Below are 27,325 nucleotides of genomic sequence, written 5' to 3' on the forward strand. Positions count from 1 at the left end.
AAGAATACATATCTGGAAAAGCTGTCTAAGAACATTAAATTATTCCCAGAAGATTCAAAGAGAATCAATTAGTTTAAAAGTCCTGACAACTGAAAGCCTCTTTTAGAGGTAATGGTCATACTAGCAGAAGGTAGCAATAATTATTTTATTCCCTAAAATAATATCAGTTTTAGTTGTTGTAAAACATTTGGGAGGCTTACTCAGGATACTTCATTAGAAAATTAAATTGTTCATATACAGAGGTCACGTGATACATTAGGTTTAAAGAGAAATTTGTTTCAGTCTGTCAATAATTTATCAGTCTTTAGTATCAAATCTTTTACTAAGTCCAGTGTGTCCAATGTATATGTATATATATATTGTAAAATCAATCTAAGGGATATTTTAACCTAATATGGTATTTTTAATAGAGTATAATGTTTTTCATGATACTGTGATCTTATACCACTGAGGATAGAGCAAAATTTAGATATTGTCTTATATCTGGGTGTTGAGGGAAAAAAAGTCTTAAAAATCCTGAATTCAGTTCTGCTCTTAAAATTCCACATGAAACATTTGTAAATAATTGGTTCTAGTGGGAAAAAAAGAAGAACTAGGAATGAAACTAACAATAAATATTCATAGCTAATATTTTCAAGACATCACTTATTAAATGTTTTTTCTTTATTCTTATTTCTCCTATTTCTTCTAATGACAAATAAATGCTAGCCCAAAAACTTCTTCTTATGACACATGAATAGGCGTTTTTTTCACTACTTTTTGCATGTTCTAAGCCATTCCTTACTAACTCACACATGTACCACTTTTAAAGTGGTCAGGGAAAATTTTTTCTCAAAGGACCAAGTACTAAAGCCAGACCATTTAATGTTTCGATGGTAATACAATTTGGTACCATTCAATGAATAAACCAATGTGGTTTGGATTAAAGTTTCATTCTTCTTTGCTTCCATTTTGGTGTGGATGAGGCTATCACAATTAATTTTTCAAGTTTAGCATTGCTTTGGCAAAGGGATCTTTAATATTCCATTTCCCCACTGAATACTGAGAAATTTTAAGGAAGAGAGGCCAGGACAAGGAATCGTTTCTAGATTAAACATTGCTTTGACTTGCTGTGTGACTCAGACAAACCATTTTCCTCTTTGTCCTTCAATTTCTCCATCACTGAAAATTGCTTTGCTTCCCTGGTGCACAGCAATTTTGAAAGATGAAACATGAGTTTTGAAAAGAAACATGCCATATAATTTTGGGGTATTAGAGTCCTGCTTTTGTAATAGCAAAATGACCACCATTCATTAAATTCTTTGAATAGGATAATTCATTATTGCTATTGATGATATAATTGTTATTGCCTTATTACTGTGTTATCATACATTTCAAGTTCTTAATAGAATTTTTATTTAATATCTTATTTCACTTATAGTTTACTTTATTATACAAAGTATCTGGAGTGTCATTTTCAATATTTAGAGATATGGGAATCTACTATGAATTAATATAAAATACATGTTTAAATCAAATTCCTGCATATTTCATACCTCATTTCATGAGTAATTTTATGAATGTTTAAAAATTAAACGTTGGAAACTTAACAGCTCTGTGAACTTATTAGTGGGCCTTTAGAGAAAGGGTGAATTGCTCCAATTGTTTGCAGCCCCCAAATTACAGATCATTTATCTCCAGTTTCCTAATTCCTATGATACAGTCTTTAGTTTAACTATTTGAACACTTTACCTTTCCAATATACATCTTATTTAAGCAGTGTATTTCTTTCTTTTTTTGAGTTGGGGGGTCTCACTCTGTCACACAGAGTGCAGTGGCATGATCATGATGATCACAGCTCATGGCAGCCTCGACCTGCTGGGCTCAGGCGAGCACTCTACCTCAGTATCCCAAGTGGCTGGGACTATAGGCACGTGCCACTACGCCTGGCTAATTTATTTATTTATTTATTTTGTAGAGATTAGTTTTTGCTCTGTTGCCCCGGCAGGTCTTGAACTCCTAGGCTCAAGCAATCCACCCGCCACCGAAAGTGCTGGGATTACAGGCTTGAATCATCGCACCAGCCCTTAGGTGGTGTATTTTTTAGAAATATACTTTCCCTTTATTAATCTTGAAATTATCATTTAAAAAAAATCAATATAAAAAAGTTATGTATACAGATAGTGCCAAAAAAGTACATACATTTTAAGAACGGAAAAAACTATTAGAATTGTAATACTCAATATATACCAATATAAAAACATGAATACAAGTCATGTTTGACTTCTGCAATTAGAAGAGGTGCTCAGAGTGGTTACCATCAGTGTCAAGACACCTCTGATTATGGTGAACTACTGTGGGACTTGTTGTTCCCATTCTTGTACACATCACACATGGTACCCTGAATCTCAAACTTACCACAAATGTGTGCAGTTGTTAGGTGTGTTGGAGGTTCTGTTGCATACTCACACCTCCACTGTCGTACTTCCACAACATTCTCAAATTTCAAATACCACTTCAAAATGGATTTGCACTCCAAGAACAATTGTGCTTCCTCCATTTTCTTTGTACTGCCCGTCTCATGGTGACTCTAATATTCATTTAATTAATGCCATACTTTCAGTGAACGTCACACTACACATTGCTACCATTATTCAATTCAACTTGGAAAAGTAATAGATAAATAACATCTCTTAAAACGTGTGTACGCTTTTCAGCACCCCGGTATTTATTGTTTATGACATGATATTTTGATATGTGTAAACATTGTGGTATGGTTTAATTGAGCTAATTAACATCTACATTCTCTCACATATTTTTGTTTTGTGGTGAGAATGCTGAAAATCTTTCTCAGCAATTTTCAAATGCACAATATATTGTTATTAACTGTGGTCATCATGTACAACAGATTGCATGATTTTTTTTCCTTTCTAATTTAGTCTATCTAGCATCACTTTTAATATTTAAAAAATTCTTAGGTTCACAATAAAGACACTTAATACTAAATTGTCCCTAATTCTTCAACCCTCTTTTTATTTCTCCTTTGTTAATTCAGTCAGTTTAAAAGATGTACTTTGATTCATTCTTTTCAACTCAACCATTGGGTAGGATGGGGTTTTTGTTTTGGGGAAACTCATCTAATGGTGTAGAAACCCAGTGACTTTCATGGATGAAAGAAGATTAACATCTTTTTTATTTCTTGATACAGGCTTCGAATTCACTCAAAGAGAAACAGAAGTGTGAGACACAGACACTCAGGCAAGGTGTCACCCTGCCTGGACAGTATGGGGGCAGCATCTCGGCGTCTTCCAGCCACTCGCATGTCAATTTAGAGGGAAAGCCCAACAGCAGCCATCAGGCTCTCCTGCAGCACTTGTTACTGAAAGAACAAATGCGACAGCAAAAGCTTCTTGTGGCTGGTAATAAACTATGGCACCATTTACAGGACATTATAGTAATTTTATTTTGTCAGTGATACAGTGTAATTTCACTTTTATTCAAGACTCCGATAAAGATTCAACAGTGCCACCCAAGGCTCTTCCTGACACCTGGTACTGTAGGAAAGACTAGTATCTATTATCCTTATTTATTCCTTAAGATCCGCTTGGTGGAGAGACTCACCTCAGTTTACCTTTATTCATACCAGACTAGACTATGGTGAGTCATAGGATGAGATGCATACCTGTTCGATGCTTTGGCACATCTGTCTTCCCACACCCGATGTATCCTTCTGCTGTTTGCCTGGCAGCATCACTATTTTTCTTTTCTTTCTTTCTTTTTTTTTTGAGTTGGAATCTCACTCCATCACCCAGATTGGAGGGCAGTGGCATGCTCACGGCTACCCCAGCATTGACCTGCTGGGCTCCGGCGATCCTTCTGAGCTGTCCAAGTAGCTGGAACTACAGGTGTGCGTTACTGCACCTAGCTAATTTTTTGATTTATTGTAGAGATGCGATCTCGCCAAGTTGCCCGAACTGGTCTCAAACCCATGGGCTCAAGCAATGCCCTCTCCTCGGCCTCCCAAAGTGCCACCAAGCCCAGCCTGCATCACTATATTTCATATAATTTATACTATATTTATGTTTTCTTTGGTTTCTTGTCTTTTCTTGGAAATATATATATTTATATACATATGTGTATATACACACACATACACACACATGCACACATATATACACATACATACACACACATGTTGCTTTTTTTCAGGTGGAGTTCCCTTACATCCTCAGTCTCCTTTGGCAACAAAAGAGAGAATTTCACCTGGCATTAGAGGTGCTCACAAATTACCCCGTCACAGACCTCTGAATCGAACCCAGTCTGCACCGTTGCCTCAGAGCACGTTGGCCCAGCTGGTCATTCAACAGCAACACCAGCAATTCTTGGAGAAGCAGAAGCAATACCAGCAGCAGATCCACATGAACAAAGTAAGCCTCCAAGCCAAGCCAAATGTCATAACTGCTGGTTTGGAAACAGGGATTGCTTCAGTGCTATGGGTATATAAGAGGAGAATGTTGATGAGCATGTTAGTATGACTCACAGCAAAAATGAGATTATTATTATCCTACCCCTGCTTTCTGGGCTCAAGGACAACATAACTATATATATATATATATTTATATATTTATATCATCATTATATTGTGAGACGTTTGCAGGAAAATTGAGCTTATGGATCAGCAAGACCTATCTTAGTACACAAGCACCCACAGACACAGGTACTTGGAGCCTCATTTTTCAGTATTGCATAGAAGCCTCGAGGCAGACTTGAACACGGTGGGTTGACATGTCAAAAAGTTTGTACAGGTGATGGCAGATAGAATAAGGTTAGCCAACAAGGTATTTCTCAGCAACTTGTATGCATCTATATTCATTTTTTTAGTAGGTACCACTTCATTTCAAAAGTGTTTGAAGCAGTTTCTCAGAAACTTGTGATAACTTCTTCCCGGCAGCCTTGTTGTGGCTGAAATGGACAGTGAATGTCTGTGTTATACCACATCCTTGGGAGCTTCCCTGCTGAGGCATCCACAAAGGCACAGTGATTGTAGTATCATATCAAACAGGCCAATAAAGTATTTTCTATGAATTTGTAAGCAAAATTATATTAAAGAACCTGGTCTGTATAGTTTTGCCTCTACTCTCTCCTGTGGCAAGCTTACAAAAGCATATCACTTCTCATTACTGGAAAATTCCTGGAAAATATTAGGGTCCTGAGTATTAAGATTCTGTTCCTTCTCTTTTGTTCTGTATCACTTACAAGTATGTTATAGAGGCATGAGAGACATTAGATTGCAAAATATTATCCTGCTTACTGATAAATGGATAGCTACACCTTGACTTAGTAATTAAATACTTTGTTGTAATACGATGTGAAAAACAAGCAAACAGAAAGCAAAATCAGCCCTCATGGGCAAAAGTCTAATCATCTTTCTAACTATAGTAGGGGAAGGGGCTGTGTTTTTCTCTTCTATTTGAACTTCATCTTAATAAGGACAGAGCCATGAAGGGAACATGGGCTGAAGACTACACTACTGGACAGAAATTCTTCAGCCCAGCCCCATGCTGCTGTCAAAGATGATGTGTGCAGGTGTACGATTGGGGTGTTGAAGGTGGGGTGGCTAGCGGTGGCAACTGCCTCTCTAACTTTTCACTACACATTGCAGAGTCTTTCTGTATCATCAGGTAAATGCCTCTTTTAGTGCTCTAGCATTTCTCTAAATTTCTTAAATTATTTCATATCAAATTATTTTGTATCAAATCAATCATGTCAGAAGAGAACCAATTTCCTTCTCTGCTTAATGGCATAATACTCATTGACTTGAATGTGACTCTGCATATGTTTGCTGTATGGTAGAGTTAGGTTTGTTTGTTTGTTGTGTGGTCTTTCAGCACAACTTAAAATTACTAGATATTCTTGAAAATTTGTCAAGTTTCCAGCACAAGAAATGTATGCAGGAGGGACAATTAAAAATCCTACTTTTTGCTTTATAATGTTTTGACCTAGAATTAGGTTTGTTTTTAAGACCAGTATTAGATTGTAATAGACTTTTCTGCCACTACTGATTCTATTTCCTGGAAACATGTGGATGTATATATTCTACTATGGGTAAAATAGGTTAATTGATCCCTTTTGAATTTATAATCTACAAATGATTTCTGTGAATATCTTTAAGAATATTTTGGAATACAGTTTCTGATGACCTGGAGTTGCTACTGTTTCACGTTTGGAAGATGTACTAATATCAGAATCTTTCTTTTTAAGTATCACACTGGAGATTTTTGACTGGCAGATGCTAACCCCAGTCAAAAGGATAAAACTAAGATGAAAAGCAGACATTTGCATTTTAGCAATGAGAAAAGCAGCTCTTATCAGAGACCCTTTCCCATGTGGAGCTGATTCCTTGGAATCTGTTAAGAATTCTTCCCAAAATTAGAAACAAACCTATACTTTTAGGTATATGTTTGTACAGTGGTTTGATTATTAAATCTTGTCTTAATTAGGCAAAATGAAGACCAGAAAACTTCAAAGTCCAAAGCTGATCTTTATATGTTAACCTCTCTCTGCTTGGGTGTTTAGATTACTCAAGCAGGTCGCCAGTTGGCTTTTCTCCAAGTATGTATTCCATATGTTTAATCAAGTTGGTATATGCATGTTGGGTATTCTCCAGATTTTGAAAATATTTTACCTGTCCTCAGTTGTCTTAGGGAACAGAGAAGAAGCTTATTAAGGAAAATATTGAACCTGTGTTCTATTTTGAAGTATTCACAATAGAACCATCGAAAAGCAAATTGCTACCGTTCACTTTCTCCATGAGATGACAAGGATTGTTGTTTTACATTGGGTTAGGGTCAAAACATAGATGAGAAAAGCTAACATATTTCTGTATAATAATATATATGTGAACTCTATCTAACCATTTATAATATTCAATAGTAAGAAATAATCATATAAACTATAATTTCTGTCATTTTTTCCCCATTACCATGGATGAATCTTTATTAAATTCATTCAAACTCAAGTCAGATAGTTGACATCATAAAAACATGGTTCTTACTGTTAAGATACTTATTAATGCAGGAAATATAGGCACATATGAAGATGTAAATGGGCAAATGACATATTTAAATGTGTCTTTTCTTTGATTTCTTCAATGTTTCTTTATGGTTCTTTTTTTTTCCAGGAATTTAGGAAAGCAAAAAATAGGGAATTAAGAAAATACAAGTAGATTTATCTCTAAATCTCTATCAGATTAAATACAACAGGCTTCTTGGTATGAAATTTGTAATAATATGTCTGTATTGCTAATAACCATTAAAAGAAAGAGTAACGCCGGGCTCGGTGGCTCAGCCTGTAATCCCGCGCCTTTGGGAGGCTGAGGTGAGTGGATTGCCTGAGCCCGCGGGTTCGAGACCCGCCTGGGCAGCGAGACCTCATCTCTACAATAAATCAAAAAAATCAGCCGGGCATGGTAGCGCATGCCTGTAATTCCAGCTACTTGGGAGGCTGAGGCGGAAGGATCGGAGCCCAGCAGGTCGAGGCTGCGGTGGCCGGGAGCGGCCACTGCACTGCAGTCTGGGCGACAGAGTGAGACTCCAACTCAAAAAAAAAAAAAAAAAAGAAAGAGTAACCAATCTATACTTTTAGGAGCATAGTTTATGTAATTATTGACATAAAATTTTGAAGAATATTTTTATGTCTTACTATTACTTTTATGTATTTATAAAATAGTCATTCATCTTCAGTGTAATGATACAACATAACTGTTATTAATCATATAAAATTATTTACCTACCTGTTGCTTGTACTTTAATTATATTTTCATGGGACATTTGTGTGTCCTAAAATTATTTGCCTCTTGAAATTATGGTGTAAGCACTCAAGGGCTTAACAGAAATATCTCTGGAATGGACTTATATAGTATTTTTTCCCCACTGTCATATCTGCCAGTAAATAATGGGGAAAGTCAGAAAGGAGAGTGCTAGTCTAGAGACAAAACCCTTGTCAGGATGACTTATATCTGCTCATGGGTTTGAATGTTCTATTTTCACTGAAAATGTTTTGAGAAGTTTAGTCATAAGAAAATCATAACTAACAACATTAATTTTTTTGTTTTCTGAGATGTATAAAATAATTCAGAGATCCATTAAACAATTTCTATTGCTAATCTGTGGTATTTGGGGGCAATGAAGACTTGTATTTTTGTAAGTCTTTTTAAAAAATCATGAGTTGTTTTATACCATTATTAAAAGAAAACTGTTGCTTTTGCCAGTATATTTTGTTTTTCTGGTTGGAGGAAAAAAGAGTTTCTGGAATAGAATCTTCCCCCAAATACAAAATAGCAAACACAAAGCATTAAAATGTTGGCAATTTCTCCTGAGCCCATTTCAAGTTGAAATATTACAACAGTTTTTTTTTCTGATAAAATAAAACTGTGATTGATTACAACAAAACACACTATAGTTGTTTAGAGATATTGATGATTTTAAAGGAGTATTCTAACCATTGCCTAAAAAATAAAAGGGCAAATCCCTAGTCACATCATTATTTAAATGATAGACAGAAATTTTATGAAATATCTTCAGGCATTTTTGTTGTGAGATAATTTGTCATAAATCTCTGCTAACCCCATCCCCATTACTACAATATTTATTTAATTATTTCTCCTTTATAGTATTTACATCAAATAGCATTGATTCGTGTCTAACAGTTTCTGTTTTAATTAGGATTTTGCTACTTTTACTAATATCTAATTTTGTCATATTCATTCCATCAGATTCATATAAGCAAAATTTTAAGAAAATGTTTACTTTGTTTGGACCTTCCTTTACTGCAATATTAACCTCCACATGTATCCATTCAACAAGTCATTGAACCCTTACTGTGAGCAGACATTGTTTCAGGCACTAAGAAAATGATATTCAGTGGAGATTGTAGTATGGGGTGTGGGAAATGAACTGTCCAAACAAACAGTAATATAATGTGTTAAATATTAGGATAGGGGACACGAGGGAGGAAATTGATGTCTCTGAGGGAATAAAACTTTAGTTTGGTTACCTCTTTGTGTTATTCCTTATTACATCGCTTGCTTTCTTTTTTTTCTTTCCTTTTCTCTTTCTCTTTCTTTCATGTGCCCTGTGATAAATGCCTTATGCATTCCTATGACTGGATGTCCGCCAACACTTTTTAAAAACTCACGTAAATCATGAGATGATATCTTATATATGTCAAGGTTCAGTCTAGATATAAGTATTTATTTTATATTTATTGCAATGATACTTAGGTATTTTGACATGGGTACTATTTTATCATAATAAAAATATATCTAAGACAAGACTAGTAGAAGGGAGACCAAGCAGATGTCTACTGTTGCCCTTATTTAAACAGGTAGATGTTATGTTCTGACAAGCAAGGCATGAATATAATTGTGCTCAAATGTTGGAGCTGAGAAAACAGGGAGCTTCCTTAGTTTTTGGAAAAGAATTTGACCCTTTATTTGAGAAGTATCTGTTTTTATTCCTTTTCTGACATAATTTTCTAACATACATGTAGCATATTCTCCGTAATGTCTCATGATTCATAACGATTTCCTGTCCCCAATCATACATCCACAGCAACCCAGGAGAGTATATTCTTTCATGCACGTGAACACATACAGCGAGCATGCTTCTGTGTGTGTGTGTGGTGGGGTGTGTATAAATGAGTGAATGTGTTTCCTTATAAAATATACCTGAAGGCCATTCTAATATAGAACTACTTTGTGCACTATTGAAAAAAATATGTATTTTGCTAAGGAGATTAATTTGAAGAACAATTCTTTAGGTGTGTGTATATTTCAAAAACTTTACATATCTTGAGATCACACTTACTTGTGCAAGGACAAATTAAAATTTTACGTAGAATTAGATGAGGGCCATTTGCCAATCTTTGATTTTTTTCCTTGCCCCTGTTTCTCCTCATGTACCTCTTCCTCCTTCCTTTATGCACTATTCGTGTCCTCTTTCTTCATAATGTCCTTGAGGTTGGGGTAATTTATATAATACCAGCTCTCTTTTATGCAAGTTCTGCTATGAGCTAGACTTCATACCAGAGTTTGTATATATATTACCCCTTCAATATTAGCAACTCACTTTTTTTATTTAAAGAAATTTAATTTTACAGGGCTTAAGTAGGTTGAGCAAGGAGACAGGCTAGCACACTGCTGGGATCCCAACATAGGTTGTAGGACACAAAAGCCCGTTCTTAACCATTTGTGCTTGTGATTTCAGTCTTGTTTTTGTCACCAAGCAGGAGACAAGCTTTTTTAAAAGTTACTTTTGCCCAAAAGGAGAAACTTCACCATTAAAAAATGAGGCAAATGAACAAACATACAAAAAGGAAGGTCATCTTGTCCTTTTGTGTTGGTTTAGATTTGCTGGGATGAAGAAATCCCTTTTCCCGACTCTGCTTCCCAACTCTCCATGCATTGCCCTGCTTCCAGTGACTCACTTGGCATTCTTTGCACATAGACCTGACAATGAGACATTCAGGTACAGTACTGGGTGACAAGGTTTTCCCAACAGTGTACTGTGAAGGTAGCACAGAGCAAATTACAGCCAGGTCGCTTTTCGTTTCTTTCGCGGGTTTTCACATTGCCATTGTTTTAGATTATACAAACGTCTTCTCCAGGAGTTCTAGGCAAGCAAGAAGCTGGAGTCTACAGACTACTTCAGGTTCAACTAAAATGCAAATGTTGGCATTTCATCTGTGAGTGGTTGGAAAATGTCTTGTTTTAAATTTCGAAAAATGGATGAGTAGAAACTTGAACTGGGCTTTCATTTAGGAAAGTGGGCATTACTGTTGTCAGGTTTAATTTCTGTCCATCCACTTGACAACTTGTTTTTATGCAGAGTCTTTTAATCACCAATTTAGAGTTACATTTTGCCCATTATATGGATAGTATCTCCAAAAACTTTAGCAAGCATTGAAAGGCAGTCTTAATTTTAGAACAGTAAAAAGCCTTCTTGATTATTTATCTATCTATGGAGGTTTATAAAAAAGAAACTTTGACTTTACCCTTAAATAGATGCTATTTTGTCCTCATTAACCCAATGTAAATATATTCTTGTAGGCATGTAGCGGACTTCAAAAAAATCTACTTATACAATACCAGCTTACGTCATCCCAGAGAATTCGTATAGAAGTATTTCACCATATAATTACAAGTTGATGGTTTGTAATATACAGAAAGTGGTTTGTTGCTTTATTATTAGATGTGATGAAATCCTATGTTTGGAAAAGAAACTAAATGACCATTTCAGTGGATTAATGTGCGGCTTCATAAACATTCCCACTGCTGCTTTCATAAATTGAAGACCAAGGGAAGGGACCGAGACCCTTTCTTTTCACTCTGCACTGTTAATCTAGTCAGAAACACTTTTATTGAATGAGAAAAATAATAGTTGGACTTGACTATGAGGTTTAAAAAATAGGGAAAGAAAAATATCTGGGGAATTAAACCATGTGAGTAGTGTGACTGATGTTGAATCCAGGCAGTTCAAAGGGAGAGGGAAGCTAAATAATTCAGTTGTTTCCCAACCTTGACAAATAGTTTCATATGACAGAATGAAATAATTAAGACTTGCTAAGGAATTTTTAATATAACTAAGTGATTTGTGGACATGAAAACTGCCTGTGTGTAGCAGTCTCTTTGCAACTTTTTTGGTAGCTTGCAAAGTTTTGGTCTTAGGTTTTCTTTTTCTGTGTCTTTTTGCTCTTTGTCTAAATACTTATGAAATCTGAGGGATTATAGTGACCCTGAAATGTCATCTGGTTTTAGAGTATTTCTCTTCCTCCAGGCAGAATTGCATCCAGAGTGATGCTCTCATATTCTAAATGTGCTGCTACTCTCTTGCTATTAACTTTGTTGTGTCAACCAGCAATAAAAACTCACTTCTCCAAAATAATTTCTTGGCATGGAGTAATTGATGATGTTCCACAAAGATTTATCTATTAACAACCATTAGGCTGCATTCTAGATGTGAAAAAAAAATAGGCATATTCTTGCCCTCAATTGGCTCATAGGCCTGTAGGCAGACAGTTATAATAAAAAATGATTCTATATAATGCATGGTCCATATGAATTACAAATTCTTGATGCTTGATAGTCTTTTCAAGAAAGTTTTTGAGGTCTTGCTTGATTATTCATTAGTTTTGAACCTTTGCTCAGGATAGTTGACCTTTTGTTCAATAATTCCCTAATTGGCAATTTTTAGAGGTCTGTAAGTGAGGATTACAAGAGAGGAGATAATCATGAAAGTGCTTTGTAAACATGGTAATCACCATTCAAAACTTACACTCTGTTTATATTCTTACATAGCATGATAGTTCTATGTTCCTTATACTGTTAATAAAAATGGTTGTCTGAAAGTGCTAGAATATTACCAGGATACACATTTTCCACTCGTCTCAGTATTGCATCCATCATTTTGTTGTAAAGCAAACCAACAGATTTTGTTCCAGCACTCTTATGTGTCTCTGTATTCATCATGAAGCAGACCATTTTTTTCTCTTTGGAACAATATCATGATTAGTGATTGAATCTTTTTTAAAATGTAGTTTACACATAGTAAAATTTATTCCTTTTGATGTACAGTTCAATGAGTTTTGACAAAAGCATATCATTATATAATGACCACAATCAAGATATGGAATTGTTCCCTCAACTCCCAAAATTTCTTTGTGCTGCTCCTTTACAATCAATTTCTATTTCTATCTCCAACCCCTGGCAAAGTGGTTGAATTTTTTTTACCAAATGGGGAACATAAAACAAATCACAAGTATGGGGGATGATTATTTTAAAGACATTTTAACCATAAATGATCTAAACCATGGAATGTTCAAGCAAGAGAAGACAGGGGATTATTTTCAGAGGTTATAAACCAGCAATCTGAACTGGACTTATTCCATGAGACTTTGGCCGACCTGGTGTCTTAAAAAGCATTTGAATCATTGGTCAATTTTTTAAAATGAAAATATTTCAAATTAAAAAATCTAGATTTCTAGTATTCTGAAAAATTGAAAAGCCTGGTCATACTGGCAGCCCCACATTTACATGCAGTAATTATCACTTGGGGTTTACTCTTGATTGCCCATTTCATCATTTATTTATTTATTTATTTATTTGTTTAATTTTTATGGGTAAATAGTAGGTGTGTATATTTGTGGGGTACATGTGATCTTTTGATACAGGCATACAATGTGTAATAATCACATTAGGGTGATTGGAATATCCATCAACTCAAGCATTTATCATTTCTTTGTGTTAAGAATATTTTAATTCCACTCCTTTAGTTATTCTGAAATATACAATAAATTATTGTTGACCATAGTCACCCTGCTGTGCTGTCAATTATAGATCTTCTTCATTCTCTCCTACAATATTTTTGCACCAATTAGCCATCCCTACTTCTTCTTCCTCCCCCTACTGCTATCCGTCCCAACCTCTGGTAACCATTTCACTTTGTTTCCATGAAATCAGTTGTTTTTACTTTATGCTCCCCCATGCAAGTGGATACATGCAAAATGTGTCCTTTGGTGCCTGGCTTATTTTACCTAACATGAAGTCCTCCAGTTCCATTCATGTTATTGCAAATGACATGATTTCATTCTTGTTATAGCTGAATGTATTCCATTGTGTATATGTACCACATATTCATTAACTATTAAAGGACACTTAGGTTGATTCCAAACCTTGGTTATTGTGACTATTACTGCAATAAACTTGAGAGCAGATAATCTCTTTGATATACTGATTTCCTTTCTTTGGGGTATATAGTTAGCGGTGGGATTGCTGAATCATGTGGTAGTTGTCTTTTTAGTTTTTTGAGGATTCTCCATGCTATTGTTCATAATGGTTGTACTAATTTATATTCCAACCAATGGTGTACGAGGGTTATCCTTTCTCCATATATGTGTCAGCTTTTGTCACTGCCTGTCTTTTGGTTGAAAGTCATTTTAACTTGGGTGAAATGATATCTCATTGTAGTTTTGATTTGTATTTGTCTGATGATTAATGATGTTGATCATTTTTTTCAAATACCTATGGGTCATTTATATGTCTTCTTTTGATAAATGTCTATTCAGATGTTTTGCCCATTTTTATTTGGGCAGTTAGATTTTTTTATTGAGCTGTTTGAGCTCCTTATATGTTCTGGTTATTAACCTTTTGTCAGATAGGTAGTTTGCAAATATTTTCTCCCATTCTGTGGGTTGTCTCTTCACTCTGTTCATTGTTGGTCACTCATTTTGAATTGGGCTTGCACTGCTCTCCAGTTTACCAAAGCAAAGAAAAAGGGAGATGTTTATAGACTGAGTGAGAGTGATTCATTGACTTTGAGATATTGTCCATTCTGAGATTCATTCCAAAATCATTAAGGATTAGCAAAGGAAATAAAAATGGCTTTCCTCACTGTGTCTCTATTTTCTCCCTTTAAAGAACAAAGGAGGGAAACTTGGAAAGAAAGTATACTGTCAACTGATGATCTTAAAGATTATCAGGGAAAACTATTAGGTGATATAAATGGACATAAAATGGCACAGTCTTATAAAAGAAGGAAAAGCTGATCATTTATTTTCTAGTTAAGGAAACTCCTTAAGAATTCCTGTTACATATTCTTGCTAAGAATCGCGTATTCTGAAATTTCAATCATCCTATTTCTACTGTTGCATACCTAAACGCAATATGCTAGAGCTGCCAGAGTGATCATTTCCAAATGCAAATCAATCATGTCATTGTCTTGCTTAAAACCCCCTGGTTGCTCCTTATTGTTTGTAGGATAAAATCTAAATACCTTTATATGGCTTATATGGCTTGCAAGGCTGTCATGATCTGAACCTTTCCCCTTCCAATAGCCTCCATCTCTCCCTCCATTCCCTCTCTCCCTGAGCTCCAGCCACACTGGGCTCCTCTCTTGTCTCTGGGGAATCTCATTCCATCTCCAGGATTTATGCCAGTCACAGTTCTGTGTGAAAGGCTCAACCTTCAAGGCTTCTTATGGTTCAATTTGCTACTGGAGTGTCTAAGCTCAAACCACACCTCTTAGAGGGGCCTTTATTGTCCATCTGAATAAAATTAGACACACTCACCCATTTGTACATCATACCCTATCGCATCAAGTTTTATTCTTCAGCTGCATATTTTCTGTCTCCCCTACTCTGTGTTAGAATCTTGCTCGATTGACTGTTTTCTTTCAAAGACCTGGCATGTAGTAAATGTTCAATAAAAAATTATTGGAAGACTAAAAGAATGAGTGGGCACTTTTCTCAAACTAGTTGGAGGAAATCTCCAGTATCCTTTCCAGAAGGAAACACATAATTAAGTTACTAAAATATTAGGAGCCGGGCTCGGTGGCTCAGCCTGTAATCCCATGCCTTTGGGAGGTTGAGGTGAGTGGATTGCCTGAGCCCGCGGGTTCGAGACCTGCCTGGGCAGCGAGACCTCATCTCTACAATAAATCCAAAATCAGCCGGGCGTGGTAGTGCATGCCTGTAATTCCAGCTACTTGGAAGGCTGAGGCGAAAGGATCGCCGAAGCCCAGCAGTTCGAGGCTGCGGTGGCCGGGAGCGGCCACTGCACTCCAGTCTGGGCGACAGAGACTCCAACTCAAAAAAAAAAAAAAAAAAATTAGGAAGTTTTGAAAGCCAGGAAAAGGATATTTTAATTGCAGGGATTGTTTTGGACAGTCACTTAGAGTTAAACATATAAGGAGCTATTTATTAAGAATTAACTTGGTGCTCAGATTAATTTTATACATGTTTAATATTGGTTATAAAGATTGTTTTTCAGTTTATTCTTCAATTTATGTGAATAACCAATGTTTAGAAAATCTTTCTTTTATCATTATTTAATGTTGGTTCTTTGGATTATTTTCCTAAAATGCACAGAAGTGAAATGACATGGAGTTTTTTGACTTGAGGTTGGAGTTCTTCTCTAAGTAGACCTCTTGATTTGAAAGCCCTCCAAACTCTGCATGTTGTTTTTTAGAACAGTTGGTACATACCTAATCTATTTGTGAATTGAGACAGAATTGTATCATTTTTTTTAAATCTAGTTTCCTTGGAGCTTAAGGGAAAGGTTTTGTTTTCCAAAAGAAGAGTATTATATTTATTTAAAAGAAAAAAACAAAACAACAACAACAAAAAATCTTGTGCTATTGCCATTCCCCAAATACAATCCGTCTTAAAATCTGAGGTAAAATAAGAAACTGATGAATTGTGTTGAAGATCATTTTGCACAATTCAGTAATCACATTCAAGCTATTTGTACTTAATGATTTGTTGACAATGTCAGAATATCAGATGTCTATCAGAAACAGATTTACTCTTTATGTGGTCCTGTTGTTAGTTGATATTTAATATCTGAAGATATTTATGGAGACATAAAGGATTTCTGTGGAAAAAATTATAAAATTTAACAATATTTATTTGAATCCATTTATGCTTATATAGACTTGGAGACTTCTATCAAGCAATGTAACTTATGCAAAGATGAACTTAATGAGATAATGTGTAAAGGATATCAACATAGCCTTTAAATATTATTTAATAAATTTTTTATCATGTGCCAATATAATATATGATGTTTAACATAGAATGTAAGACACTGAAATTAAGGGTTTGCTATAATAATGTTTCTAGCAGGTATTGATTGATAAGAATTGAAGAGTTTAGTTATAATCTTTGCAGACATTAAAAATTTGGATAAATGATTATGCTATCTGGCCAGAGAATATCTGTGTGAGTGAATGTGTGTTAAAAACCAAGAATGGTCATAGACTGCCTAGGCATGTTGGTATTTGGCACAATTGCTGTACAGTAGCAGAGAGAATACAGCCACCCTGACAGATGAGTAAGCGCTCAGACAAAAGGCAGAGAACTGGTCAGTCGCCTCTTCTTTATCTCAGCTGGATTCCCCACCAGAGCAACTCACCTGGTGTCAGACCAATGGCACACAGTGTGTTTTACAGATGGGGCCTCAGCAGAGATTCACACAGGCTTGCACATTTATCTGTCACACAGATGTTTCGTCTTCTGTTTTCTAGCCAGCGAGGCAACAGCTCTACCTAGCTGGGGGATCACCTCCAGATGTTTAACCAAAGAGAGACGCTGCTACCCCACTGAGAGTAAGCAGACATCCCCTTACCACATCTGGGGCCACTCTGGCAGGGAAAATTAGCAGAGGGTTAGCCCATACCATCTTTGCAATGGTCATATATTGTTGAGAAACACAGAAAATAATATTATCTGAGTACTTGCTTTCATAGTTAATAGTCAGAAACTGACAAATAACACTAAGTAACCTTTTGTTTTAAAAATAGAAAGTAGCTGGGTTTGGTGGCTTAGCCTGTAATCCCACGCTTTGTGAGGCTGAGGTGAGTGGATTGCCTGAGCCCGCAGGTTTGTGACCTGCCTGGGCAACTTGGTGAGACCTCATCTCTACAATAAATCAAAAATTAGCCGGGCATGGTAGCACGACCCTGTAGTTCCAGCTACTTGGAAGGCTGAGGCACAAGGATCGCCTGAGCCCAGCAGGTTGAGGTTGCAGTGGCCAGGAGCGGCCACTGCCCTCCAGTCTGGGTGACAGAGTGAGACTCCAACTCAAAAATAAAAATAAAAATAATAAAAATAAAATAGAAAGTAAATCCAATCTGGCAGGCAGAATTTCTCTGTGCTTTTTATTTGTAATTTTTCCTTGCTGATATTAGTTACTAATTTTTTTTAACTCTGACACATTTGACTATTTAAACAAAAACAGCTTCACTCAAATACCTAAAATAAAATAAGTTGTGAGAATTAACTCTCTCTGTGCATTTGTCTTTTGCAAAACTGGTTCTAGGATGTCCCATTTATCTCTTTTGTATTTTGTGAAAGAGCACATTTTATTCCAGAGAAAACAAAAAAGTAATAGTTAATGATCCTGTAGACATTGACTTTGCTTTATAACTTAGGAGGAAAAGTGTCAAAGCATTGTTACTAAGCATTAATAATTACGTTTTCAGATTATTTATGAAGCACCAATGAGGTGTCATGCATTGTATTAAACCCTGGGACATAAAATGAAAAACATCAAACTCATGCCCACGTAAAGTTTATATAGTGAGCGAGATAAACAACTATTCTTATAAACAAAAACAGTGATATAATGCCAGACAGTAATGAGATCATAATTAATATATTACATAAATAGGTAAAGTCTGATAAGAAGGAGCCAGTCAGGCAGTGTAAAGATTTGAGACAGGGGAGAAACCATAGCATATACTGAGACCCTGCAGAACAATGAGATCGGCATGTTCACATTCACAGGACAACCAGGCCAGTCTGGAGTCTGTGAATGAGGGAATGAAACACTGAGCCAGGTCAGAGCAGTAGGTGGGGACCAGGTCATAGAAAGTCTGTTGACCATGTTAAGAGGTTTGCATTTCATTATAAACATAATGGGAAGTCATTAGAGTATCGTAAGAAGACAACTGATGTTACCTGAATTATATTTTGAAAAGAATTATTAAAACTACTATTAATATAAGAGCATGCACTGTTGAAGGCCAAGAGGACAAGCAGGAAATCCAAACAGTAGGCTCTTTGGGTAGTTCAGGGAGAAAACGATGGTATTTAGGATCCCAGTTGTAGTAGCAAAAATGGAAAAATATGTCGAGATAAAGGCTATATTCTGGAAGTTGAATTGCCAGGACTTCCTAACAGATTTAAATGAAAAAGATGAGTAATAGAGAAACAAGAATAAATCCTAAATATTTGGCTTGTGTATTTGGGTAATGCTGTTTACTCAAATGATACAATCAATACATTTGGGTGAGATGGGAATAAAGTTTATCTTTGAGGTATTTAATGTTTTTGATACCCATTAGATATTCTAGATATAGGCAAAGAAGCTAAGTAAGCAGCCAATTATGCGAGTTTGGAGCTCAGGGGAGAGATTGGAATTGTTTATATTAATTCAGTTGTCATCAAAATATAGCTATTTCAGAGGAAAACACAGAATAGAAGGGTGTAGAAAGTTCCAGGTACTTCTCTTTTTTAAAAACTTACAAATTCCTGTTTTGCAATCTTGGATATAACTTGGCTTCTCTTGGGCATGAGAGTCCTTCTTCTAAAGAAGGGGGTTCAACTGGGCGCGGTGGCTCATGCCTGCAATCTCAGCACTTTGGAAGGCGGAGACGTAGAAGATTGTTTGAGTCCAGGAATTCAAGACCAGCCTGGGCATCTTGGTGAGACCTCGTTTCTACAACAAATTAAAAAATTAGCCGGGTGTGGTGGTACATGCCTGTAGTTCCAGCTACTTGGAAAGCTGAGGTGGAAGGACTATCTGAGCCCAGCAGATCGACGCTGTGGTGGCTGTGAGCATACCACTGCACTCCAGCTTGGGCAACAGAGTGAGACTCCAACTCAAAAAGAAAAACAGGGGAGAGAATTTAAAGAATGTTATTAGAAATTTTTCAACTCCAGCATTTTATATCTATATGATTTCCACTCATAAGTTACTGTTTTATGTCAACTTTTTTTGTGTGTTTTTACAAATCATTAAGGAATTCTGCTCTTGGAAAGAGATCATTTTACCGTTTGACTTTCTTGCCAAGTGTTCATAACATTATTCATTCTGATTTTCTTTCCCTCATGTTTCCTTTAGTATATCAGAGGTGTAGATGAAGCTAAAGGAACTAACTGGAACCAATAGCCTTGTTTCTGTATTGCATGCTGAAAATTTTTATATATACTGTCATATATATATTTGTGTCCTTGAGATTGTAAATACTAAGTAGATTTGAGTCATAGACTAACTGATGTGATTTCTGGGTTTTTCGGTGGCCTCAGGAATACATTGACAGGTCAGATTTCAGAAGGTTTTCTATTAAAATGTGCATATGATATATTCTTTGAAATATCAAGGTTTTGTTGTCATTAGAGATTTTCATTGATTTGCTCTCTATGGGAGATTATATTCTAGTAAATCAGTACCCAGGTTGTCCCATCTTTAGTAGTACTGAGAATATCAATCTCTTACTTTCAAAGAGGCTGTGATTTTTATCTTGTTTCTCTTTCTAAAATGCTTTACCTTAACTGCTACCTATTACCATATTTAAATGGCCACTGGATTTGACATCATTGCAGTTATTGTTGACCTTAATGAGAGATTTTGGTTAGAGGGTGTGAATGAAAGCCTGATCGGCATAGCTTCTACAGATTGTGGGGAAAGAGACATGGAGATAGCAAAGAGAGATAACTTAAGGAGTTGTATTGTGAAGGGAGGCTTATAATGGTGGGTGGGGAAGGAGGCCAAGGGAAGTTTTATTTAAGATATTATAAGCCTGAAAGTGTACAAGTGAGAACACTCAGGCAGAGAGGAGATATGTGTGATGGAGGACAGAGTGGATAATTGTAGGAATGAAGGGATGCTAGGGCTAAGCCAAGGACTTGATTAGATAGAGGTAGTGCCATTTCATTCTTTGTAACAGCAGGGAGAATGAATGGGGCCGTGTGGTAAATATGCTGGTAGCAGAATATTGAGTTTCTCTTCTAAATGCCTTCATTTCTCAATGAAATGAAAAGTGCAGGGAGTGAGGAAAGAGTGTGGATGTTGCAAGTTTGAGGAGAGAGGAGTATGACAGTCTCAGAATGAGTGAAAGAGTGAATTTACCAGAGAAATGGAGTTGCTGAGGACCCACTGAAGGATGTGGTAATGAATTTAAAGAGAGTACTCAGCATGATTTTCATGTTTATTTGTTTCTAGCTCATTCAGCTACTGAGGTTTGGCAGAGGTCTAAGGTTGGCAGAGGTCTAAGGTTAGAAGTCTTACATGTCCAGTAAAACCCATATTGAAAAGGGCAGGAAAATTGAAGTTAACTGGAAGGACTTGTTTTTAATGATGAAGCATGGAACCTAGTCTAGCAAGGAGAGAAGTGAGCAAGTGGGGGGGGGGTGTAATAGGCAATGATAATGTGACTTGGAAAACCCACCATAGCTGAGAAATGGTTGGGGCAGAATATTCTGAGAATGAGCCAGAAGAAAGGAATGATGTTTGAGATGGAGTTTTAGGGGACAGTTAATATTAAAGACCAAGTCTTGGGTAAGGTCACAATATTGGGAGCTGAGGTAGAGTAGAAGACAAGACTATTGAAGGTTAGGAGGTCAGGACTCTGAGACACTGGGAATAGGAAAGAGAAGAATAGCAACTGAAAAGTCTTGTTACTTAGTGGGTGGCACTTGTAGCTTCCCCTTGGTTATTGGATATTCCCTATAATGTGAGACATCCAGAAGCTGGCTGGGGTTTCAGAGTCACACCCCTAGTAAGCAGGGACTTCTGGCATGGCATTTTCTGGATGCTGGCCATGTGCACATGTGCACTTTGGTTAACCTTCCACAAGTGACCCTCAGTTCCTATCCCATGACCACATAGCGCACATAGCCTTTTCTGCTATCCTCAAGTGGCTTTTGTTGGCAGGATCTTTTGAATACCTCTCTGAGGTGTCCCCTTGCCTCACAAGGGTCCTTGGTCCACTGGCTGTGATGAGCAGGCTCCCATTAATGTTTCCTGTTACACTATGGTAGTGAGAGGGAGCGTTTCTACAGCTCAGGGAGCATCTGTCCAGAAGATGAGTTGCCATCGGTCTTCTTGCAGATAGTTTCTCTGAGGTGCGCTTGCAGCCTCTTTCGCCTGGCCAGTATCTTTTTTTCAGACAAATCCCTTCTTTCCACAAGAGCCTCTAACCTGCTTTTATATTTAGTCTGAGGTAAGTGATGGACGTAATATGATGGACTGACTGATGGTCTTTCTCTCTCTCTGAATAATGAGTGGGTGTTTGCCACCCATTGTTCTTATTCCTGGTGTTCCAGCCAAGAGAGGAACTTTTTCTTTAAATTATTGCTTGTGTTTCTTGTTGCTGCATGTTCTTTCTTTAAGAACAAGTTACGTGGGGTCCTACAATTAGGTAGTCAAAATTTAAGAGTCTAGTATTTCCTCTTTTCTCCAGAATCTCAGCAGTGTGCAAAGTATGATGTATTTAAAACAGGAGATGCTGATTAGTATTTAGAATTGGGGCACAAGTCCTGAAAATGGTTTCCAAAAACAAGAGAATACTTAAAAGCATTTTAAGCATGGTAAGATGAATGTCTTCCTCATGCTGACGACCCAGAAAAAACAGATGTTATATTGTAGACCCAAAGGAAGTTAATACTTAAATTTGCTTTCTTCATTTTGATAAGAGTTTTGATTGACATATGTTTTCTTGGCTTGATCATGCCTGACTTAGGTTTGTTGATATTTAAGTCTTATATATGGTTTACCCTAAATTATGTTTTATTTCTCCAGATTTTAGTCTCCCCACCCAAGTATATCATAAACCTTATCACTCTCTGTAACGTCATCTTTCAACATTTTACTCTGGTTTACAAACTCTGCTAGCCTTTCGGTGGTGCATGTGTGTGTGTGTATGTGTGTATGTATAGATATATATATATTTTTGAGACAAGGTCTTGCTCTGTCATCCAGGCTGGAGGGCAGTGGCATTATCACAGCTCCCTACAGCCTCAGCCTCAAGTCATCCTCCCACCTCAGCCTCCCAAGTGGCTGGGGCTACAAGCACATGTCACCACACCCACCTAATTTTTTAATGTTTTGTAGTGAGCAAAGTCTCAGTATATTGCCCAGGCAGGTCTTAGACTCCTAGGCTTAAGCAATCCTCCTGCCTCAGCCTCCTAAAGTGCTGGGATTACAGGCCTGAGTCACTGTACCCAGCCCAAATATGTGCTCTTATAACACCTTGTGTTTCTTTCTTCAACGCATTTATGTTACTTAACTATAAGATTAACTCTATGTATCGATTAGATGCTTTTCAAAGACATTTACTATAAGCTCTGTGAGGGCAGGGCAATGACTGTTTTTCCAGTGCTTAGCATGGCATCTTGAACATAGTTGGCACTCAGTAAATATTTCTTAAACAAATGAATAAGCACTCCCAGTAAATCTACCAAAAAGCTGGGCTCGGTGGCTCAGCCTGTAATCCCACACCTTGGGAGGCTGAGGTGAGTGGATTGCCTGAGCCCATGGGTTCGAGACCCGCCTAGGCAGCGAGACCTCATCTCTATAATAAATCAAAAAATCAGCCAGGCATGGTAGCGCATGCCTGTAATTCCGGGTAATTGGAAGCCTGAGGCGGAAGGATCACTGGAGCCCAGCCGGCGAGGCTGCGGTGGCCGGGAGCAGCCACTGCACTCCAGTCTGGGCGACAGAGTGAGACTCCAACTCAAAAAAAAAAAAAAATTGACCAACAGTGAAACTTAAGGTCATTATTAGTGTGTTTAGGACCCTTTGAGGTTGTGTGAACTGAAGGAAAGTCTATAAGCCCAAAGAGGTTGAGGTGTCCCTCAAAGTGTGAGTACTTAATATTCAAATTTTAAAACGTGTTTACTCTTAAAAACCCAATTAGGTGTAAGTCAGAGGTAAACTTGAATTTTATGTAGAAAAACCTGTATTCATGCTTTGGTGGTGATATTATAAGCGTGCTGTTGGTTGCAATAATTGGCATGTTGCTTACATAGGCACTTACATAACAGAAAAGTCAAACTCTAACCACTCTTGCAAGCACAGTTCTAGGCCTACAGATGATCAGTCAATGGGGCTATTGTGAAACAAAACAAATGACCTATGTGAGATGAAATTATCTTCGGATTTTTTCTCCATTTGTTTAGCTTTCATGGCTATGATATTTTGCTATTGTATAAGTTAGGTATATTTTCAATTATCTTTTTATATCATTAATTTGTTAATTCATTTGCTTCTGAAGATTCAATTCAATTTTAATTTCTAAAATAAGTAAAATGTCTAAATAGTAATTTTCAAAATAAAAGTAATTCCTTGTTTCTTTCTTATTTCTTAATTTTCCATTTGGGTCTGTTTATAAAACATTTTAATGTGTTGTCAAATATTTTTTAAACTTTTGCACTTTCTTGAAGTTCAGAATTTCATAATGATTATTTCTGTGTCTAACAAATGTATACATAAGAATGTGCTTTATCATTTGACTAGAATTTCACTGTGTAGGTACAGGCAAATTATACAGATAAGAAGAACTATTAGCATTTGTGTTTCGGGCTTTTAAAGTGTTAATGTTTGTGGAAAAATGAGATTAAGAAAATATTTAATCACCTCATTTTCTCTTTTGAGAAAAGTATTATTTCCAGGCTCATGAGGAGAAACTAGCCTCAGGAAAAACCTATCCTTTTGAAAGTTTCATGGTCTCCATGGATAAAGTTTATTTACCTTTGCCCCCACCATTTTCTAACTGCATTAAAGAATGATAAAAACAACAACAAAAACTAAAGACCTCATTATTCCCAGCCTGTCACACCAATACAACGTGGAAAGGAAACTGCTTCAGATTTAGTATTACTGAGGAAACTTGTTGCCTTCAAGTTCATTCTGTCATTTGTGTTCAGTGATTAGAAATCAGAGTGTACTGAAGTAGAGTTATTAGAAATCAAAGTATATTCGCTTCTCTGTTACCATCAAGAACTATTGAATTTTGAATCCCTGCACACTCTCTTCCAGCTGCTTTCGAAATCTATAGAACAACTGAAGCAACCAGGCAGTCACCTTGAGGAAGCCGAGGAAGAGCTCCAGGGGGACCAGGCGATGCAGGAAGACAGAGCGCCCTCTAGTGGCAACAGCACTAGGAGCGACAGCAGTGCTTGTGCGGATGACACGCTGGGACAAGTTGGGGCTGTGAAGGTCAAGGAGGAACCAGTGGACAGTGATGAAGATGCTCAGATCCAGGAAATGGAATCTGGGGAGCAGGCTGCTTTTATGCAACAGGTAATAGGCAAAGATTTAGCTCCAGGATTTGTAATTAAAGTCATTATCTGAACATGAAATGCATTGCTGGTATTGACAAACATATAATTTCCTATCAGTTTATATCTCTGGATGATTTGATTTCAGTGTTTACGGATGCAGATATCTGCATATATCCATATAGCGATCTCTCTATCTACTGATCTCTATATAGATATCAAGGTTTCATTGAAAATCCGCTGGTAAGAAAATACGTTACACTAAAATTATGGTATATAATATCCAATCAAGAGGCTTTAAATCCATCCCAAAGCCTGCTACACCAACTACTTCTAAGGAAAACGAATTCACTGTTATTTTTAGTTTATGTGTTGAGATCAGTGACTGCTGGATATGGTCTCCCAGTCTGATCAATGAAGCATTCTATTAGTTTTTGATTTTTTTGAACTTGTAGAATTCAATTTTCACATCACTGTATATAATGTATCATACTATAGTCTTGAACACTGTTAAAGGTAATCTGCCCCTTCCTTCCTTTCTCTTTTTTGTTATGTAGAAATGTTCTGGTTACCATGCCAGTAGTTATTGTGTAGGTTGCAATTGAAAATATTAGGCATACAGGTGGTTTTCAATATATAGATGCAAATTGCAGTGCTATTTTACATGTGACATTATGTCTCACATAGCACTACTCATTTTACTTTTATCTTGTGTAATTTGATAACACTGTCTATCAAAAAAGATCAAATGAAGCAGATGCAAATGTCGATGAGAAGTAATGTGCAACAATATGATCCAATCAGATACGATATTGTATCTACAATTGCAGAAAACACAGTAACTGTATGTTTATTATCTGATATCAAGTCAAAATCAATTTTCAAAGAAGAAGGTGTATCATATTTTTTATTGTTGCGAGAATCTCTTAAGTATAATTCCATAATGACGTGGGCATATACCATACCCTTTTGGCAAATCAAAACTTAGGGAACTTAGATTTCACAAAATAATTTAACTTGTACATAATGCACCTTCAGAAGGACTATGTCCTTTGATGTTATAAAATACAAACAACTTTGAAGGCAACAGAAGACAATGTTTATTTAAGTCAGTTCTTTGTCAGGTTCCTGCTGTTCTCCTACAGAAAAGTGATTCTGTGAGGCTGAACAGGAAATGCCTTGTGGAAACAGGAAGTCCAAGTGATTCATGTACTGAGGAATGTAGGAAAAAAATCTGAGGATAGTGTTTTACTCTTTCTGTTTTTAAAGGGCACTCTATGAATTGATTTATTGTCTAAGAAAATAACACCACAAGTAGGGAAATTGTTACGGAAGCTTTTCACTGGAACATTTCCTTCATATTCCCTTTTGATATGTTTACCTTGTTTTATAGGTTTACTTTTGTTAAACTAGTTAAAGGTTCGTTGTATTAAGACCCCTTTAATATGGATAATCCAAATTGACCTAGAATCTTTGTGAGGTTTTTTCTATTAAAATATTTATATTTCTAAATCCGAGGTATTTTAAGGTGTAGTATCCTGTTTCGAAGGAGATACAGCAGTTTTGCCAAATGTAGACATTGTTCAACTGTATGTTATTGGCACGTGTTGTTTACATTTTGCTGTGACATTTAAAAATATTTCTTTAAAAATGTTACTGCTAAAGATACATTATCCTTTTTTAAAAAGTCTCCATTCAAATTAAATTAACATAACTAGAAGTTAGAAAGTTTAAAACTTTTCCATATAATGAAAGTCCTTCTGATAATTTGACAAATAGCTATAATAGGCAACACTCCCTTATCACCAACATATTTTGGTTAGTATATTCCTTCATATTAAAATGACTTTTTTGTCAGTTGTTTTGCATTAAAAATATGGCATGCCTAAGATAAAATTGTATATTTTTTCCATCTCATAAATATTCATTTTCTTCAAAGTCTTTTTTCAATCTCATAAAAAAGGGATAGTGCATCTTTTAAAATACATTTTATTTGGGGAGGAACATGTGGCTGAGCAGACTTTTGTATAATATTACTTCAAAGATATGTAATCACAAGCAAAAAAAACCCTATTTTTATAATGTCATTGGAGAGAGCCTCGTCAGTACAGTTGGTGGACGTTAATTGTTTGAATTTGATAGTCTTTGAATTTAATCAAGAAACTACCTGGAACCAGTGAAAAGGAAAGCTGGACTTAAATAATCTTAGACTTAATGGATAAATGTCTCTTTTAAAATCTACTGTATTTATTATAATTTACACCCTTGAAGGTGATCTCTTGTTTTGTGTTGTAAATATATTGTTTGTATGTTTCCCTTCTTGCCTTCTGTTATAAGTCTCTTCCTTTCTCAAATAAAGTTTTTTTTAAAAGATCCCCTTTCATACATTTGGCTTTGTGTAAACTTGATATATCTAATCGAATTTGAAGCTTGTACACTAGGTCTTATATATCAAATATAGCGCCATTCTTTGTTGAAACAAGAAAATAAAGACATATTGAGAAGTTTC

The 27,325-nt window shown here is 36.2% G+C and overlaps 1 protein-coding gene across 12 annotated transcripts in view; it reads left to right on the forward strand.

Annotated features, from left to right (window-relative positions):
* HDAC9 (histone deacetylase 9) overlaps positions 1 to 27,325 on the forward strand; it is a 512,743-nt gene that overhangs the window by 151,104 nt on the left and 334,314 nt on the right. For 10 of the 12 annotated variants that reach the window (XM_021710824.1, XM_021710828.1, XM_008054890.2 and 7 more), the window contains 3 exons: positions 3,188 to 3,398; positions 4,189 to 4,406; positions 24,575 to 27,190. In XM_021710824.1, the coding sequence (XP_021566499.1) occupies positions 3,188 to 3,398; positions 4,189 to 4,406; positions 24,575 to 24,889 (744 nt within the window). In that variant the 3' untranslated portion in view covers positions 24,890 to 27,190. Of the gene's footprint in view, positions 1 to 3,187; positions 3,399 to 4,188; positions 4,407 to 24,574; positions 27,191 to 27,325 lie in introns of those variants that run through there. The other 2 variants (XM_008054886.2, XM_008054887.1) reach the window with 1 other exon arrangement.

The sequence above is a fragment of the Carlito syrichta genome, unplaced genomic scaffold, assembly GCF_000164805.1.
Source record: "Carlito syrichta isolate Samal-C Ts95f unplaced genomic scaffold, Tarsius_syrichta-2.0.1 Scaffold301572, whole genome shotgun sequence".
NCBI lineage: Eukaryota > Metazoa > Chordata > Mammalia > Primates > Tarsiidae > Carlito > Carlito syrichta.